The 18,206-nt window shown below is 35.5% G+C and overlaps 1 protein-coding gene across 5 annotated transcripts in view; it reads left to right on the plus strand.

Annotated features, from left to right (window-relative positions):
• The window catches only part of PIBF1 (progesterone immunomodulatory binding factor 1), a 205,411-nt gene that overhangs the window by 155,653 nt on the left and 31,552 nt on the right, over nt 1-18,206 (plus strand). For 3 of the 5 annotated variants that reach the window (XM_077767858.1, XM_077767856.1, XM_077767859.1), the window contains exons 15-16: nt 9,754-9,884; nt 17,099-17,183. In XM_077767858.1, coding sequence (XP_077623984.1) covers nt 9,754-9,884; nt 17,099-17,183 — 216 coding nt within the window. The remainder of the gene's footprint in view (nt 1-9,753; nt 9,885-17,098; nt 17,184-18,206) is intronic. The other 2 variants (XR_013336015.1, XM_077767860.1) reach the window with 1 other exon arrangement.

The following is an 18,206-nucleotide window of genomic DNA, read 5'->3' on the forward strand; positions in this document are numbered from 1 at the left end:
CTCTTCTCCTTCTCCTTCTCCTTCTCCTTCTTCTCCCTCTCCTTCTCCTTCTCTCTCCCTCTCTCTCTCTCAAACCTAAGCATTTTTTAAAAACTAGAAATACAAGGCTTAAAACATGAACACATAGTGTACTACACTGCCTGAATTTTTTTTTTAGTTTCGCAAGTAAAGTTTATTAGTCCATCAAAATTCTTTCTTCTAGCCAAAACTGTCCTCCATACTGTGGGTCATGATATCATTTTAAAAGGTCCCTTGCCTACCAGACAGTGTCTATAGTCTTTAGCACGGCAGAGAAAGCCAGTTTGATCCTAACCTGCTTCTCATTCTCCTCTTCCACCTCCCCTCTCCCCAAGCCCTCACTGGCGGCTCCCCCTGCACCATGTGTCTCTTGCTTCTGCAACACCACTCTGTTACCTTCCTGCTTCTCAGTCTCCATTGTTTACTTCTTTCTGATTTTTCCATAAAGTGGACATCCCAGACATCTGTTTTGGTGCTGTTCTCTGTTTACTGCATCTTACTTCATCTTGTTTCATAGCTTCAGCTACCAGCTACTATATCTCTTCGTTGTAGCCTTTTTTTAATAAGAGATTTATATAGTAAGTATACATATTACTGGAATTCAAAGAGTGCAAAAGGAATGTTCAGCAAATAACAGGTTCTCCCTACTCTTTTCATACCACCTTCTGCACATCTCTACTCAATCTCCTGTTTTGGAGATTAAAACAGAGATTAATCTAGACATTTAGATAGCTTCTCCTGTATACAGCTACTTATGCTTCCCTCCACATGTGTAACTTCTTGTGCTTTACTTGAATTCTCCAACCACTCTATGCTATTTCATGCCTCTGTGCTTTTGCACACTCTAATCTTTTTGCCTGATGTGCCCATGTCGGCATTGCAGGTGCTTGTCTTTCAATATCAAGTGTCACCTACTCTATTAAGCCTTTTTTGAACCCCAGGCAAAAATGACTTATGTCTCCCCATGATACCATAAATACCAAGATATATTTAGATAGAGATGTCATTAACATAAGTGTCTATATGCTTCTTAAGAGGAAGGATTCCTTTTTATTGGTCTGTTATACGCACTGCTTAGCAGCACAGTGCCTGTTTCTAGTAAGTAGATCTTTGTTGAAGGGATAACTTCTAGCTTTGATAGGTCAGAGTAGATAAGAGATGTGGGGGATCCTAGAATGAACCTGAAACAGATTGGAGGTACCAACCAAGAGGAGCAGAGGATGAGGGAGAAATCAGACTTGCTAATTAGAAAGAAAACTTTAGTTTCTTTCTAACAGTCAGAGACTCAATCATATGCTTTATGTCACGTATGGAAGCAGAGCAGGACACATATCAGCTCCGCCCACCGCTGTCATGAAAAAATATTCTGCTCGCACTCGGTCTCTCTCTCTCTCTCTCTGTCTCTCAAAAATAAACATTAAAAAAATTTTTAAATAAATCAAAGTTAGCCTTTTTATTTTAATAGTGTTGAGCATATATTTGTCTACCCTATGAATGACTAATTTATTTTATGGACAAAACATTTCCCTTTCGTTTTCTAACAGCTCTGTGTCTAGCCTTGCCACGTGCTTAAGCCAAGAAGTCTTCATTATGGCTCATTCTGGAAAACATTCAGTTTCATGGATTCAGGACAGTATAGTAAAATTTGTTCTGTAAGCATGCTTCTATAGGTTCCCATACCCGCTCATGTGAGTGGATGTTTGTGCTAAACGCCAGCCCCCACTGAAGTAAGGGAAACCAGTGATTTATCTATAAATTGTATCCTGTTTACACATCAAACAAATTGTTTAAACTTTTTACCTTACTAGTGTGCCTTGATAACTCATGAATGACTGCATTTTTCTCATTTAAGAGCTGTTACGGCTCACTCTGCAGCGCCCTCCCCTCTGCCTTCAGGATTGTTACACAATCGAACCACATTAAAATAAATTTCTCAGGAATAGCTTTGAGGGGGCAAGAAATTTAAAACACTTGAACTTGAAAATTCCATTCTCTGACTCTAATCTCCTGTCCTTCCAGCTCTCCCAGTCCTTTCATTCCCACTAAATCTGTGCTTTATTTGCGCTCATTACGTGTTCCACATTCATAAACTCTTTGTATTTTCCACCTGTCAGGCCCCTCTTGGCTTCGCTTTTCTTCCTACCCAGCCTTGACCTTACCAGCCATCTGAGTACTACATTCATGAGCACCTCGATCGCTTTGTCACTAAATTCATCCATCAGGCTTTTCTTGACCTCCCCTACCTTCCACGTAGCACCTTACAGGGCAACAGTAGTCACCCTGCAAATACTTAATGGAAGGAAAGAGAGAAGGAAAGAACATTCTTTGGCTTTGTGATAATATGCTGAAAATTTCTTGTGGAAATATGTTACTTTTAGTGCTTGAAAGCATTACAAACTCCTGTTTTTAAACATCAGCCAGCCCTTCATTCCTGCTGCCCACTGTTTTTATCTTTCTGCATCTATCCTATTTCCCATTATCTTCATTGCAGGTCACTTCCACTCTTCAAAACCGTCAGTCCCATCATCTGTATCTTTCTTATTAGGTCGTCTGAATTTCTTTCTCTTAAGTCTCTTTCACCCAATGATTTTTTTAGTATCTTCACTTACTCTTTTTTTTCCCCCTTTTGGTTCCTTTTCAAAAAAGAGAGAAAGAGAGACAGAGAGCGAGAGAGAATGTAAATGTGTTTGTGTGTGTGTTCATAGGTAACTTTCAAAAGTTACCTCTTTGTACCTAATTCCTTCTGCTGCCCTCCCTGATCATCTATTCATCTGTGATCGCCAGTGACTTCCTAATTGACAGTGTCCTCTTCTCAGTCTCCTGATCTGTGTCATGACATTATGGATTTTATAGATAAGCTAGAAATTCTGTTCCCTCTCTGCTTGGCAGCACCATTCTCTTCCCAGGTCTTCATCTTCTTCCAACCCTATCATGTAGGCGTTCCTTTGCTCTATTCTTACATGTTACTAGTGATTCTCAAATGTTAGTGAATGTAAGAATCACCAAAGATTCTTGTTTAAAATGTAGGTATCGGGGCCCCTGGGTGGCTCAGATGATTAAGCATCCAACTCTTGATTTCCTCTCAGGTCATGATCTCCTGGTTCATGAGATTGAGCCCTGCGTCGGGCTCTGTGCTGACAGCTTGGAACCTGCTAGGGATTCTCATTCTCTCTCTCTCTCTCTCTCTCTCTCTCTCTCTCTCTCTCTCTCTCTCCCCACTCCTCAAAAATAAATAAATAAGTACTTAAAAAATAAAATACAGGCTTCTAGATTCTGCCCTCAGAGATTGTGATTAAGTAGGTCTGGAATGAAACCCATGAATCTGCATTTTTAACAAGCTCCTCTTGTGACTCTAATAAAAGTGATGCGTGGCCACACTTTGAAAAAAAATAATACTCTACAGCTCTATCTATTCGGCAGCTTATGAGTAGATAGTCCCTTGATCCGTCACTGATTGCTCTGAAATATTTAATATCCTACTCATGAATTTCATCTTATTATCTGTTATTTCTCCTTTTAGCTCATTAATATCTCCTTATTACCATACTTGGATAATCTCGGCACCAGAGCAGGGCTGATAATCAACTAGCACACACTTGCTTTTGGTTATTAAAACAACAAAATATTTGCAGGAACACTGTACACAGCTGTTGTCCTAAGGCCCTGAGTGTCATTCCTGTCTGTCCGGCCGCCTCTCCTGAGATCGCTGAGATCTCCCCACCAGCCACCAACAACGAAGTAATTCCTAGCACCCCAGTCTCTCCAGGAACCTGCTCCAGTGCAAAGCTGGCTTCTTAAATGGTTGAATTTTATCAGTTAAATATCACTCCCGGTAAAGATGAGATAATCAACCATGTGAGACACAAGATAAGAAGCTGGTTTTAATGGGAAGGATGGTAAATTCAGGATATAAGATGATGTGCGGTACTGTTAAACCTGCTAAAATAGTTGGATGGAACAGCCTGCGGCAAGTCCAAGATCACAAGAGCTGTGCTTTCCAAATTTGACCAATTATCAGGGATTCAATAGGACTGGGGTGGGGCCCAGAAATCCTTTTTAACTAGGTTTGAGAACTGCTTTAGATTGAGAACACAGAGAATTAGTACCAAAGTGTTGCCCCTTATTGGAACTCAAATAGGCATTTTACATTCCATGGGACAATCAAAGAGATTAGATAAGGATATTGGAATTTTCCTCACAAACTACCACCAGTACTAGAAAGTATCATTTGTATATATTTTAAATAGAAACCAATTCAGTATTAAATTCAATTCAGCAGAATGCATTTTGTCTCTGGCAAGAAAGAGCTCCATTTCTAGGAGTTTCTTTGAAAATAAACTCCACAGGAAAAAAAAAATCCCACATTTAGGAAAAATAAAACAAAATGTGATCACCTCTATATATTTAATTTTAAGAGAAAATATATGATTTTAGATTTTCTTTTTTTTTTAAATTTTTTAATGTTTTTATTTTATTTTTGAGAGAGAGACAGAGCGCAAGCAGGGGAAGGGCAGAGAGAGAGAGACAGACAGAATCCAAAGCAGACTCCAGGCTCTGAACTGTCAGCACAGACCCTGATGTGGGGCTCGAGCTCACAAACTGAGATCATGACCTGAACCGAAGTAGGAGGCTTAACCAACTGAGCCACCCCAGCACCCTTAATTTTAGATTTTCATCCAAGAACAACTTAAAATTTGAATTAAAACATGTAATTATGTTTTAATCAAGCATTGCTTTTCTCTGAATCATATGTATAATTTTTTGAAACAAAAGAGGAATAACAGTTCTGGGGACGCCTGGGTGTCTCAGTCAGTTGAGCAACTCTTGATTTCCGCTCAAGTCATGATCTCACAGTTGATGGGATTGAGCCCCATGTTGGGCTCTGCACTGACAGTCCAGAACCTTTTTGGGATTCTCTGTCTCCCTCTCTCAGCCCCTCACCCACATGTGCTCTCTCTCTTTCTCTCTCAAAAAAAAAAAAAATATATATATATATATAATTATGTTTTAATCAGGTGTTTCTTTTCTCTGAATCATATGTACAATTTATTGAAACAAAGGAAGAATAACAACTCTGTAAAATGTTGTGTCATGGTTTTATTCCTGAGTCATTTATTGCGTATATGATTCTTGAGTCATTAATTACTAAGGCTTTCCTATAAGGAAAAGATTACTAACAATAGGCAAAGTAAGTAATTGTGAAACTTTTAATACTAATTATTATGGTTACAGAAAGACTTTTTAAAATCACACTGGAGGAATTAAATTCTGTCAAATTAGATTATTTCAAAAATAGGTATTAGCATCACTTTTCATTGACAAACATGTATTTTTCCTGAGGAATTAAAACAAATTTTGGGATTTAGAATCTTACAAGTTTATAAAGAAATTTGTTCTTAAAACTGACAGCACTATAGTTATTTTTATTATCCAGAGAGGGAGGGATTTATAGTTTGTATATTAGAGATACCTTTTAAAAGTAAGACTTTGGGTGCCCTTAATTTTGTTTACAGTACTAAAACCTAACATATGTAATTTCTGTGATGAAAAAAATGGCACTAAAATAATTAAGACTAATGACTGCTGTTATACTTTTTATGCAATTGAATTTAGATCTGGTAAGTTTCAAACACAGCACATTCTAGGCTACAGCTTACTGCAATTTGTAAGTGCCCTTAATGCTTCCCTCATGTTGCACCCCAGCCCCCCACCCCACCCACCGTGACTATTCTGCACTTTGAAACACAAAGCAACTTGTCAGTTCAGTTTATTCAGTTAAGGTCAGTTCCGTGAAAACAAAGTCAAGGCAATTGTTTGATTTAATTGACTAGTGAAACTGGTTATACAGGTAAGTAGAACTCAGTTTTATTTTTGTCCACCTGCATATTTGAATGTTCATAAAGTAACTTAGTAGAGTAAGTAATAAAGATTCCAGTGACATTATAATAGATTTAAAAGAATGGTTACCAAAACAAGGAAAAAAGGACACTAAAACCCAAACTGTAGAAAATATTCATGGTATTTTTTTTCTTTATGGCATTACTTTTTGTAATGAATCATGTTCAGAAAATGAGGTCTTCTTTTCTTTCACTCTTCATTTCCTTATCTTTGAGGAACTTCTTTTCCTGGGCTAATGTAACCAAAAGGAAAATTTTTAATATAATTTAGTCAAATCATTTAAATAACTTTTACAAAGTAGTCCTCAGTCTGCAAGCAGATACTCTGCAACAGCTAGCTGGTCAACCACCTTTTGGCTTCACTCTCCTCCTTACCCACCTGGACCTCACAGCTCTGATTGTTTCAGCTGATTGTTTCTGCCTTTGATTCTTCTGCCTTTGATTCTTCTGCTTCCACTGTACCTTCCTTTATACCCATCCTGCTATTCTCTACACCTTCAACTTCTAGGCTGCTAGTCACTCATTTCTTTTATGTGGGTAGAAAACCAAGAATTGCAGTACCAAAATAAATGATATGTTTAGATCTAAAAATATATAAATCTTGTAGGGGCACCTGAGTGGTTCAGTCGGTTAAGCATCTAACTTCAGCTCAGGTCATGATCTCGTGGTCTGTGAGTTCGAGCCGCAGGATGGGCTCTGTGCTGACAGCTCAGAGCCTGGAGCCTGCTTCAGGTTCTCTGTCTCCGTCTCTCTCTGCCCCTCCCCTGCTCACACACTGTCTCTCTCTGTCTCTCAAAAATAAATAAAATGTTTTTAAAAATAAATAAATCTTGTAAATGTAACTCACATGAGAAAAAAAATAATTTATTGTCCCAGAAAAAGAGCAAATCTTTAGCCTCCATTGAACTTGTTAGGAACTATGAAGGGAGGGGGGGAAATATTTAAACATGTATAGTGCTAGAATTTTATTCCCAAAGAATATTTTAAGATTATAAAGTAGGAATTTTGTGGCATTTTTGTTCTGGGTAATAAAATACTCCCTTCCCCACCCCTCACTCTTACAGAGAGACCTCCCATGTTTATAGATTAGAAGACCTAATATTATTAAGGTCACAGTACTGCCCAAAACAATATTTATAGATTCAGTATAATCCCTATCAAAATCCCAACAGCATTTTTTGAATAGAAAACCCCATCCTAAATTTCTTATATAATTTTAAAGGATCCTGAGTGACCAAAACAATCTTGAAAAGGAAAATCAAAGTTGGAATACTCACACTTCCAGGTTTTAAAATGTACCACAAAGCTACAGTGGTCAAAACACTGTTGTACTGGCATAAGAATAAGGCATAGATAAGACTAATGAAATAAAATAGAGAGTCTGAAACTAAACCCTTACATATACAGTCAAAGGTTTTTCAACAAGGTTGCTATGACGTTCAATGGAGAAAAGATGGTCTTTTCAACAAATGGTGCTGGTAAAACTGGATATCTACATGTCAAACATTGAAATAGAATCCTACTGTCTATAAAAATTAATTCAAATTGGATCAAAGATGTAAACTTCGGAGCTAAGAATATAAAACTCTAGAAGAAAACATAGGAGAAAATGTTCATGGTCTTGGGCTTGGCAATTATTTCTTAAAAATGATACCAACTTGGGATTCTCTGTCTCCTTCTCTCCCTGCTTTTCCACTACCGCTCTCTCTCTCTCTCTCTCTCCAAATAAATATTAAAAAATAAAATGATACCAAAAGTATAAGCAACAAAGAAAAAATAGGTAAGTTGAACATCATCAAAATTAAAGACTTTTGTGATCAAAGGACATAAAAGAGTGAAAAGACAACCCACAGAATGGGAGAAAATATTTGCAAATCATATGTCTAATAAGGGTTTAATACCCAGAACATAAAAGAACTCCCAGGGATGCCTGGGTGGATCAGTCCATTAAATATCCAACTTCGGCTCAGGTCATGATCTCATGGTGTGTGAGTTCAAGCCCCACGTCGGGTTTTGTGCTGACATCTCAGAGCCTGGAACCTGCATCATATTTTGTGTCTCCCTCTCTTTCTCTCTGCCCCTCCCTGCCTTGTTCTCTCTCTCTCAAAAATGAATAAATAAACATGTCAAAATTAAAAAAAAAAAAAAAAAGAACTTCCATAACTCCACAACAAAAAGCAGACAACCTAATTGAAATTATGGGCAAAAGACTTGACTAGACATTTGTCCAAAGAAGATACACAATGACCGATAGGCACATGAAATAATAGTATTGGTGAGGATGTGGAGAAAGTTAGAACCAAGTGCATTGTTAATAAGAACATAAAATGATGCAGCCACTGTGGAAAACAGTTGCCTGTTCCTCAAGAAGTTAAATATAAAAAAATTTTTCTTTAACTTTTTAAAAACTTAACTGTAGAATTACCATATGACCCAGTAGTTTCACTCCACTCCTAGCAGATATTCAAAGGAATTCAAAGTGGGGTCTCAGATATTTGTATACCACTGTTTGTAGCAACATTAGTTAAAATAGCTAAAAAGTGAAAACAACTCAAGTATTCATCAAAAGATGAATAAATAAGCAAGATGTACTATAAACACACAATAGAATATTATTTAGCCATAGAAAGGAATGAAGTTCTGATACATTGTACAGCATGGATGGACCTTGAAAACATTACATTAAGTGCAATAGGCAGGCACAAAATGACAAATATTACATGATTCCCCTTATAGATCTAGAATAGGCAAATTCATAGAGACAAATAGTAGAGGTTTCTAATGTGGGGGGGGGTTGGAGGTAGTGTTTTTGTTTAATGGATGCAGAGTTTCCATTGGGTTGATAAAAATGTTCTAGAAATAGATATTAGTGATGGTCATACAACAGTATGAATGTACTTAATGCCACTGAATTGTGTACTATAAAATGGTTAAGCTGGTAACTTTTATATTCTTTACATTGTAACTACAATTTTTTTTTTAGTGAGAGTGGGGAGAGGGGAGAGAGAATCTTTATTTTTTTTAAGTTTTATTTAATGTTTATATATTTTTGAGAGACCTTGCACGAGTGTGGGAGGGGCAGAGAGAGAGAGAGACACAGAATCCAAAGCAGGTTCCAGGCTCTGAGCTGTCAACACAGAGCCAATGTAGAGTTCAACTCTCCAAACCATGAGAGCTTGACCTGAGCCAAAGTGAGATGCTTAAGCAAGTGAGCCACCCAGGTGCCTGGAGAGAGAGAGAATCTGAAGCTCAACACTGAGGAGCTCGATCCCATGACGCTGGGATCATGAACTGAGCCAAAATCAAGAGTCGGGCACTCAACCAACTGAGCCACACAGATGCGCCTACAGTTTTTGTTAAAAAAACTTCATTATATCTAGGGGTTGAACTACATAAATTACCAATTTTAGAAATAAAGATGGAAGGAAATATGAAGACATAAGAAAAATGCTAAATTGTAATGTCATTATATTATGTTTAATAGAATTAAAGCTCAAATAAAAGATTTTTATTTTTAGCTAATGGATACTTATTAAAGGAGATAAATTTTATGTTACATATCTTCTCGAACCAACAAATGGCAAAAACATTTAGGTGACCCATCCCTAAAATTGGTAACAATTCATATTTTATTTAGAATTATTTTAATTTACATATTATTATAATGAATAGTTCTATTGATTAATAATTTTGAAAACTTTCAAAGTTAAATAGGAAAAGCTTTTCTGAGTAACTCATGTAAGAGAGTTTTGTGTACTGTACCAATGCTAGAACTTTTTGAATAATCTTAGTTTCTTATAAAATTTTTTAGTTTTTCATGAAATCTGTTTTTCTCTAGCTTGGCAGGGCCAATTCTCTGTTAAACCAGACTGAGCAACCTTACAGATATCTCATTGAATCAGTGCGTCAGAGAGATTCTAAGATCGATTCGCTGAAAGAGCATATTACACAACTTGAGAAAGATGTCAGGTAAAATCATCTATTAATTTTTTTTAATTATAAAGGCAATGTAAACATAATACTGCTATCCATGAATTAAGTTTGTAAATTGTGAAGAAGAAAATTTAAGTAATGAACATGGTCTTAAAGGTAATTTATCTTAGAGAAGCTTAGGTCCTATCACACTGGGTGTTCAGGTCCCACCTTATGATCAGAAGTCTTAGCCTGGAAGTAACAATGCTACACTTAGCAGCACAGCACCCAGGGCAGGAGGCAAGCGGCTGTCCTGTCCTCCTTCCCCCAGCACTCTTCAATGGGAGGGGGTTTGACCAACGCGAGAGGAAGAACATAACCAGATGCCACTTGTGGAGTCAAAATAACTTTTTACACAGATAAAATATACACATTTGCTTAGATTCTGTTGACTTGGCCCAAGAATTTTTTAGGCTTTTCTTCCCCTGACTCTTTATAGGAAGTAACCCATGAATTACCTAAATGTAAATAAATCCCTTTCACTCCCTTAAATTTAAATTGTTTTCTTACATGACACCTTATTCAAAAGACTTGCTCGATTTAATAATCATTCAAATTCTTTACCTGTTCATCTGTATAATCCTTTCAGTCATTTTAAATTGGAGTAAAAGAATGATGTTATACAGAAAGAAAGAGATTTTAACTCATGGATTATTGGTTTGTTGGCTTAGTTGTTATTGGATTTTGAGGTTGTTAGACTAATTTAGATAAATTATTAACCAATTCATAAATGTAGAAGCAGAGAATTAGATGGGAATAGAAATTTTTAAAGGAATTGGAAAACAGTGAGAAAGTAGTTATTAAATTCAGATTTCCAAAGTATAAAACTACTGGTAATTAACTCTAAAGTATGAGTGGGTGTTCTTTTTGATAAATCAGAATAATCACCTTCTCTTGTTTCTATCCCACCAAAATAATTGGTCCAAAACTTTATTCCTGATCTTTTTTAATTTTAAGATGATAGGATAAAATAATTTTAAATCACATTTATGCTTTAAAATGTCAATATAAATAAGAATTTATTTTTGGATTAATTTTGAAGTTAAAAATTACATTTAGAATATGTATAACCAGTATTAAATCTATTGAATAAGAAGTCAAATTATCAAATTGTTAAATAATTCAATCAATTAAACAATTCTATCAATAGCTACTAGGGGCAATAAAAATTATGTTTTATCGCTCACCTGGGCACTTCATTATCTTAAGGGAATTGAGGGAAGAACCTTAAATAGAACTTTTTCTTTCCATATTATATATTTATGTTATATTTGAAATTTTGTATACAACCTTTTTTTACCTTTTAATCTTGGAGTGAACACATAAAGGGCCTGTGGAAAAATTACCTTTCACAGTTACCTTTGAACAAGTTTATTTGCATATTTATTTAGCTAAGAATTAAGAGAGCTGAAAATCTTTAATACAGAGAAAATAACAGCTAGCTATCGGAGGAAGCTATTAAGATAAACAAATTCAGCCTAGAAAAATTAAATAACTTGTTATCTAAGAACATACAGTTTGGTGGTAGAGCCAAAATTTGAATCCATCTCTGCCTGCTTTCCAATTCTATACTCTTAACCATTATGTTATACTGCCTCCCTATGTTCTATTCTGAATAAGGGATAATTTTACATTAACTAATGTAATTAAGGAAGAGAATCAAAAAAAGAAAAGTGTAGAAGAGTAGTTAAAAGTGGAGCTTTAATGAATTGACAATTGTTGAAGCTAGGTGATGGATACATGTGGTTTTGTTATATTTTCTCTCTTCTTTCAAAATATCCCACATAAACCTGTTTTTTAAAAAACATTAGTTTAAAAGGGAATACAGCCTCTACAGATAGGTTGCATGGGTTCAGATCTAGCTCAGTACTTAGTTTTTAATTAGAGCAAGTCATTTAAACTCTCTGAACCTCCATTGTCCAGTAGAACTCTCTGTAAATATTTTCCATATCTGCACTGTCCAGTATGGTAGCCACATGAATAACTAAATTTTTTATTTTAATTAAATTACTTTTCATTTTAATTACCACCTATGGCCAGCTAATGGCTATGTTATAGGACAGTACAGCCAGTTTTCATCTATGAACTGATGTGTAGTACTCTAGCACTAGCAACACTAGCACTCATACAGTCATTCTGAGGATTAAATGACATAATCTCAGTGCACGAATGCTATATAAATACTTGCTATTTTTAGTATTAGTCTTACATGTAACAAATTTTTATGTTGAGAATAACCTTAAAAATAAGAAATAACATGAATCAAAATATTTTGAATTTTGACAAAAATTGGGACTCCCTTAATATGAGAAGTGAGAGGATTCATTTTCAGAAATACCAAATAAAAGCTGTGCTGTCTAGTTAACAATAAGTTTACANCACCAGCTTTACAATGAGCATGCACAAAAGAACTGAAGTCTCTGTGTCACCTCAAGGAATGTACATTTATTCCAGTCAGACTACTTTCAGCCTTACATGGGCATAAGCGACTTCTGGGTAAGGCTGTAACCTCTGTAGTACCCAGCCAGTGAGGAGTCAGGGGAGGGACTTCACGCTAGGAGATAAATTGCCTGCTGTAACCGCCCTGAGTGAGCCTGTCCTTCAGACGCCTGCTCTCACAAGAACGTTGATTAAGGCCTCACTTCGCTGTGCTCCAAGTCTCCGCATCCCACCTTTGATTGGTGCAGTGGGCTTCTTTCTCACACTTAATAACAGCAACAGTAATCTTAAACCCTATGCCAATTATGAAATTAACTATAAAAATATTTTTGTGCTTAAATCTGAGTCCTTTAAAGCTGTTTCATAAATTTACTGTATATTTTAATAGATTCTGAACTAGTATTTCATAGGATATGAAACATTGCTCTTAATTGAAGTAGCTATGCTGCCTTCTAATGTGAAAAATTAAGGTGCTTTCAGTAGTTTAATTATGGCCTTTGACATGCTGTTAAATGTACCTTCATGACATGAATGAAATACCATAAAAATAGCCCAATCAACGAGTCAGATACAGCAGTCTGTCTCCCATCACTCCTCCTCTGAGCTGATGACATTTCAGATGTAATGGAATTATCCTGGGCTTTGAATACACATCAGCCTTGTTTCTTTTGTCATGGTAAATGTGCCTGTAAAATACAGATATTAGCGTGAACATCAAGGGTTAGAAGTGAAAATTAAGTGAAATGACATATATAAAGCTTCTGGCACATGGGGAAGCTCGGTAAATATTACTTTCCTTCCTTTTGTCCTTCATTAATTTGAAATGTAAACATTAAATGACCCATTCGAGAAGATTACTGAGTGGTTGTTCCTTGAAAATGCCTATTCTTTTTTGCTGTGTGTTTGCTGCGTGTTGATTTTAATTTTAAGTAATATTTACATTAATTGATTATTTTTTAAATTGAAGTATAGTTGACATGCCATATTATATTAGTTTTAGGTATACAACATAAGGATTAGACATTTATATACATTACAAAATGCTCACCATGGTGTGGCTGCCATCTGTCACCGTACAAACTTATTACAGTATTAATGACGATAGTCCCTATGCTGTACGTTTCAGCCGCATGACTTACTTACTTTATAGCTGGAAGTTTGTACCACCCAATCACCTTCACCTAGTTTATCCAAATCCCTGCCCCCTCCCCTTTGGCAACCACCAGTTCTTATGAGTATTTTTACCAGTATTCATGAGTCTTTCTGTTTTGTTTGGTTTGTTCATTTGTTTTGTTTTGTAGATGCCACGTGTCAGTGAAATCATGCATTTCTCTATCTGACTTATTTCATTTAGCATAATACCATCTACGTCTACCCATGTTTTGCAGATGGCAAGATTTCATTCTTTTTTATAGCAGACTAATATTTCCATGTATGTGGATGTGTGTATACACACTGTATCTTCTTTATCCATTCATCTATCTGTAGGTTACCTCTTTGTTTTGTTGATAGTTTCCTTTATACTTTCAAAGCTTTTTAGTTTGATATAGTCCCAGTTGCTTATATCTGCTTTTGTTGCCCTTGCCTAAGGAGACAGATCCAAAAAAATAAGTGCTAAGACCAGTGTCCAAGAGTTTATTGCATATGTTTTCTTTTAGGAGTTTTATGGTTTCAGTTAAATGATTACCTTTTGAATATTTCTCTAGTTTATACAATGAAGTCTCTTTAAAGAACTGAATAATTGTATCATTTTCTTAGGAAATAAAACAATACCACTATATCACACCCACGATTTGCAAATTTAGCTCTATATATTCAACGTGTAGAAAGGTTAGAGTAAATATGTACTAAAATGAAATCATTATAAACACATTAAAAGCTAACATTTGAAATCTCATTATTAAATCCCCCTATCATTAAAGTAATAATCCCTTCTGCAAGTAGTACTGTTAAACTCTCCTCTACCAAGCCACAAGAGACAGTCTGGGTTATATAGTTTGATCTATAGTTCAGACCTGAAGGAAGCATAGAAAGAGAATAATTAGCATAAATTTCCTTTCCCCGTTGTCAATTCTCAGTTTATTCTTAACTAGTAGTTTAAGAAGAAAAAACAACTTAGCCGTCAGGGTATATTGATCCAGGAAGTTAAAGAAGAATATATCAGGAATATGTTTTCATATAGCAGGTGACACAGAGCCATAAACATGAATTTCTGAGTAATAATTAACAGTGAACTAAACAATTATGGGTGTAATATGCCATTCACGATAGATGTGCTTATAAGGAGATTTGTTTTGTAGTTGCTTTGTGAGTCACACATGGAAGCTTTGTATTTTTAAAGGTAAATTTCCACTGTTGTGAAATGTGCCTTATGGAGACTAAACTTCGTTTGAGTAATTACATACATACTGGAAGAACACAGAGTATAATAATCATCATATTCAGTTTTAGAGACCCACGTGTTGAAGATGGCCTCCCTCGTGGTTTAAGAGTATATTATAGAGAAGGCTGAGACTTTGAAAATACATACCCAAGCATTGTCTGAGGAGGCTGTACTGTTTGTCATAAACCCACGTCTTGCAGATAGAACAGACTTGCCCTGTAAACCAGTTTATCCACTTAGCTTTTATTCTGTATTATAAAGTTGTTTTTGCTATTATTTTTTTTTAATGCTTATTTGTGAAAGAGAGAGAGAGAGACAGCAACAGCACAAGCAGGGGTGGGGGGCTGGGTGGGGGGAGGGCAGAGAGAGACACAGAATCCAAATCAAGCTCCAGGCTCTGAGCTGTCAGCACAGAGCCCAATGAATGGCTTGAACTAACAAGCTGTGAGATCATGACCTGAGCCAAAGTCAGATGCTCAACCAACTGAACCACCCAGGCACCCCATTTTTGCTACTTAAATATGGAATATTTACTTTATTAAAAAAAATAAATAAATAAAACACTACATGTAAAGGATTTCTAACGAATTATCCAGTCAAAACCCTTTATTACATCAACATTCCCCCATTCCTGTTGCACTACATTTTATTTAAGGGCGTGTTGGTATTTGAGTGTGTGTGTGTGTGTGTGTGTGTATACTGCATGTGAGTGTATGTTTACATAGAATGTGTATGTAACATGTTTGTGAGCATTAACATGTATACGTGCATATGAACATTAACACATTTCTGTTCCTTGAAAAATCCTAGTCCTGTGTTACTGGATGTTTATTTTAATTTTGAAACATGTTTTATCTTCAAGGTGATTCTAGCTACAGATAGATTCAAATTCAGCAGTTACAGAAACATCTGATCTCTACCAGGCTTTGGAGGACTCTGGCAGAATCTCACACTCAGTTACATTATACCGTTTAGTTCTTTTCAACTCCGAGGCTTAATAGGATCTCCGATGCTTAATTCTGAAAGTCAAATCTGTTTTTCTGCTACATCGCTAACCTATATGGCATTTAATTACTGTTTTTCTGTAATGCTTGTTTTTTATCTAAATTAGTAATACCATGTAGCATTTATGTCAGGTTTTATGTGTTCAGGTCTTTATATAATCATTTCATTTGATAACTCATATATCCCTTCGACATACATGAGTATTACTTTCCACTTTTATAGCTGTGAAAACTGAGGCTGAGTCGTGTGATGTGTTTTGTGCTTTATGGTCAGTGGCACAGTTGGAAACAGAAGTCAGAATTGCATCTTGTCTTTCTCTCAGAGAACAAACTATGGTGCTTCCTTCGGGAAGTTCACAGTTACTAGGAAAAAAGAGAATGTGAGCTTTTTCCTCTTAAGTCCTTGGAATTGCCAGTTCTTCCAGAATACCTACTCCTATTCCTTGAATTAAAACAAAACCAAAAACAAAAACAAAACTTCTGCCTAATTTAAAAATTGATGGCTTTCCATTTTCTTAAAGGATAACTTAAAACATCTTACCTGTTCAGCAAAATAATCCTCACTAGCTTTACCTTCACAGATTTTGTTGTTTTGATTCACTGTTGCTTTTCTTCATTCTCATTATAGTGCTGAATAGATTCATTCCAGTGGCTTTCAAAGAGTATTTCATTGAAAATTTCTAATTAATTTTTATATGTTGAATAATAAAACTCCAGACAATATAAATCATGCCTCATATATTTATCTTTTAAAATATTAATATGTTCTTCTATTTAGACTTTTCACCCTTTCCTGTCAGAAAACAGGTCCTAAGGGAAATTCACAATACAGACTTAGAAATTAAAGATTGAACTAAGAATATGGAGACAAAAATTTTCTTCCCAAGTTTACCACATACTGAATATCTGATTCATTTATCTAATTCAATTATATACCTGGTAATTTAGTGTGTGGTGATAAAATGCTACTTTTTGTTTTAACGTTAAATGTTTTAATTTGACTTCCAGTATCTTGAGTTTTAATATTTTGCCCATGCGTACTTTACCTTTTATATAAGTCCCACTTCATCTTTTTACATTTCAGGAGTAAATAATCATCTTTAAAATACAAATTGTATACCCCTACTAGGCAGGAAAGACTTCTCAGAAGCCATCTCATTTGCACTGTCAAATGATTATTAAAAGAAAACATCTTCTTAGAAAATAGCTAGCTGTTGGTTAAATTAAACATTATAGTGGATGGTCTCATAGATATCTTTATAGAGTATAAATTTAATTTATTTTTAATTCATGCCATCAGATTTGTCTCTAGCCTTTTGCTTTTTTCTATTTATTAAATTTACACCAATATGATAACTTTTTAAAACTTGGGTTTTTTTTTCCAGCAATTTGAATAAAGAAAAGTCAGCATTACTACAGATGAAGAATCAAATGGCATTAGATTTAGAACAACTTCTAAATCATCGTGAGGTACTTTTTCCATTTTGTCATAATTTTTACTTTAGGCTTTTTCAAAGCCCATGTTGGGTTAAGATTACTGTATCCCAGTTGTCCATGTGTGTTAATGACTCCTCATATTTGTTTCTCACTGTGATCTGGTCCTTTATATTGAAGATGTGATACATGGTATTCATTATGAATTAACTTATACTTTATTCCTTAGGTTAATTCTTATTTCTGGAATGCTTCTTATTGTTGACCCCTTATTGCCTTGTTCATATATCTGTTACTAAATTTCCACATTATTTAATAATTGTTTTATCTCTTTCTCACTAGACAGTATATCTTCTTAGCGTACCTCTGTCTTATTCATCATTGTATTAGCCGTATACTATATGTATGCCTAGTGTGTAATATTTGTGTTGAACTTTAAAGTTCATAAAGAATTTTTTTTTTTCCTAGGAGAGAGAGAGACAGCGTGAGCAGGGGAGGGTCAGAGAGAGAGGGAGTCACAGTCTGAAACAGGCTCCAAGCTCTGAGCTGGCAGTCAGCACAGAGCCCGACACGGGGCTTGAACCCACAAACCGCAAGAATGTGACCTAAGCGAAAGTCGGACGCTCAACCGACTAAGCCACCCAGGTGCCCCCATAAAGGATTTTTTATTCTTATGCCTCACCAAAAATCTTTTACAGCTAGTATAATTTCCTCATTTTATAAAAGGAGAAATGAATGTCAAGTGGCTTGCCCAAAGGAGAAATGTGTTTCAAGTGGCTTGCTCAACGCCAGTTAGTAACTAAGAGATAATCCCATTTTTTTTGTTTTTTTAGTCAGACCTATTGAAGTACAGTATACATACAGTAAAATCCATGCCCATTTAAGCATACATTTCTGTGATTTTTGATTGACACACCCAGTTTCATAACCATTATAATAATCAATATATAAAATAGTTTCATCACTTCAGGAAATTCACTCATGCCCCTTTTGTATTGACCCTTCTCCCCAACTCTAGTCCTAGCAACCACTTATCTATTTTCTGTCCTTGTAGTTTTA

This window comes from Crocuta crocuta, unplaced genomic scaffold (assembly GCF_008692635.1).
Source record: "Crocuta crocuta isolate KB4526 unplaced genomic scaffold, BGI_CrCroc_1.0 scaffold115, whole genome shotgun sequence".
Taxonomy (NCBI): domain Eukaryota; kingdom Metazoa; phylum Chordata; class Mammalia; order Carnivora; family Hyaenidae; genus Crocuta; species Crocuta crocuta.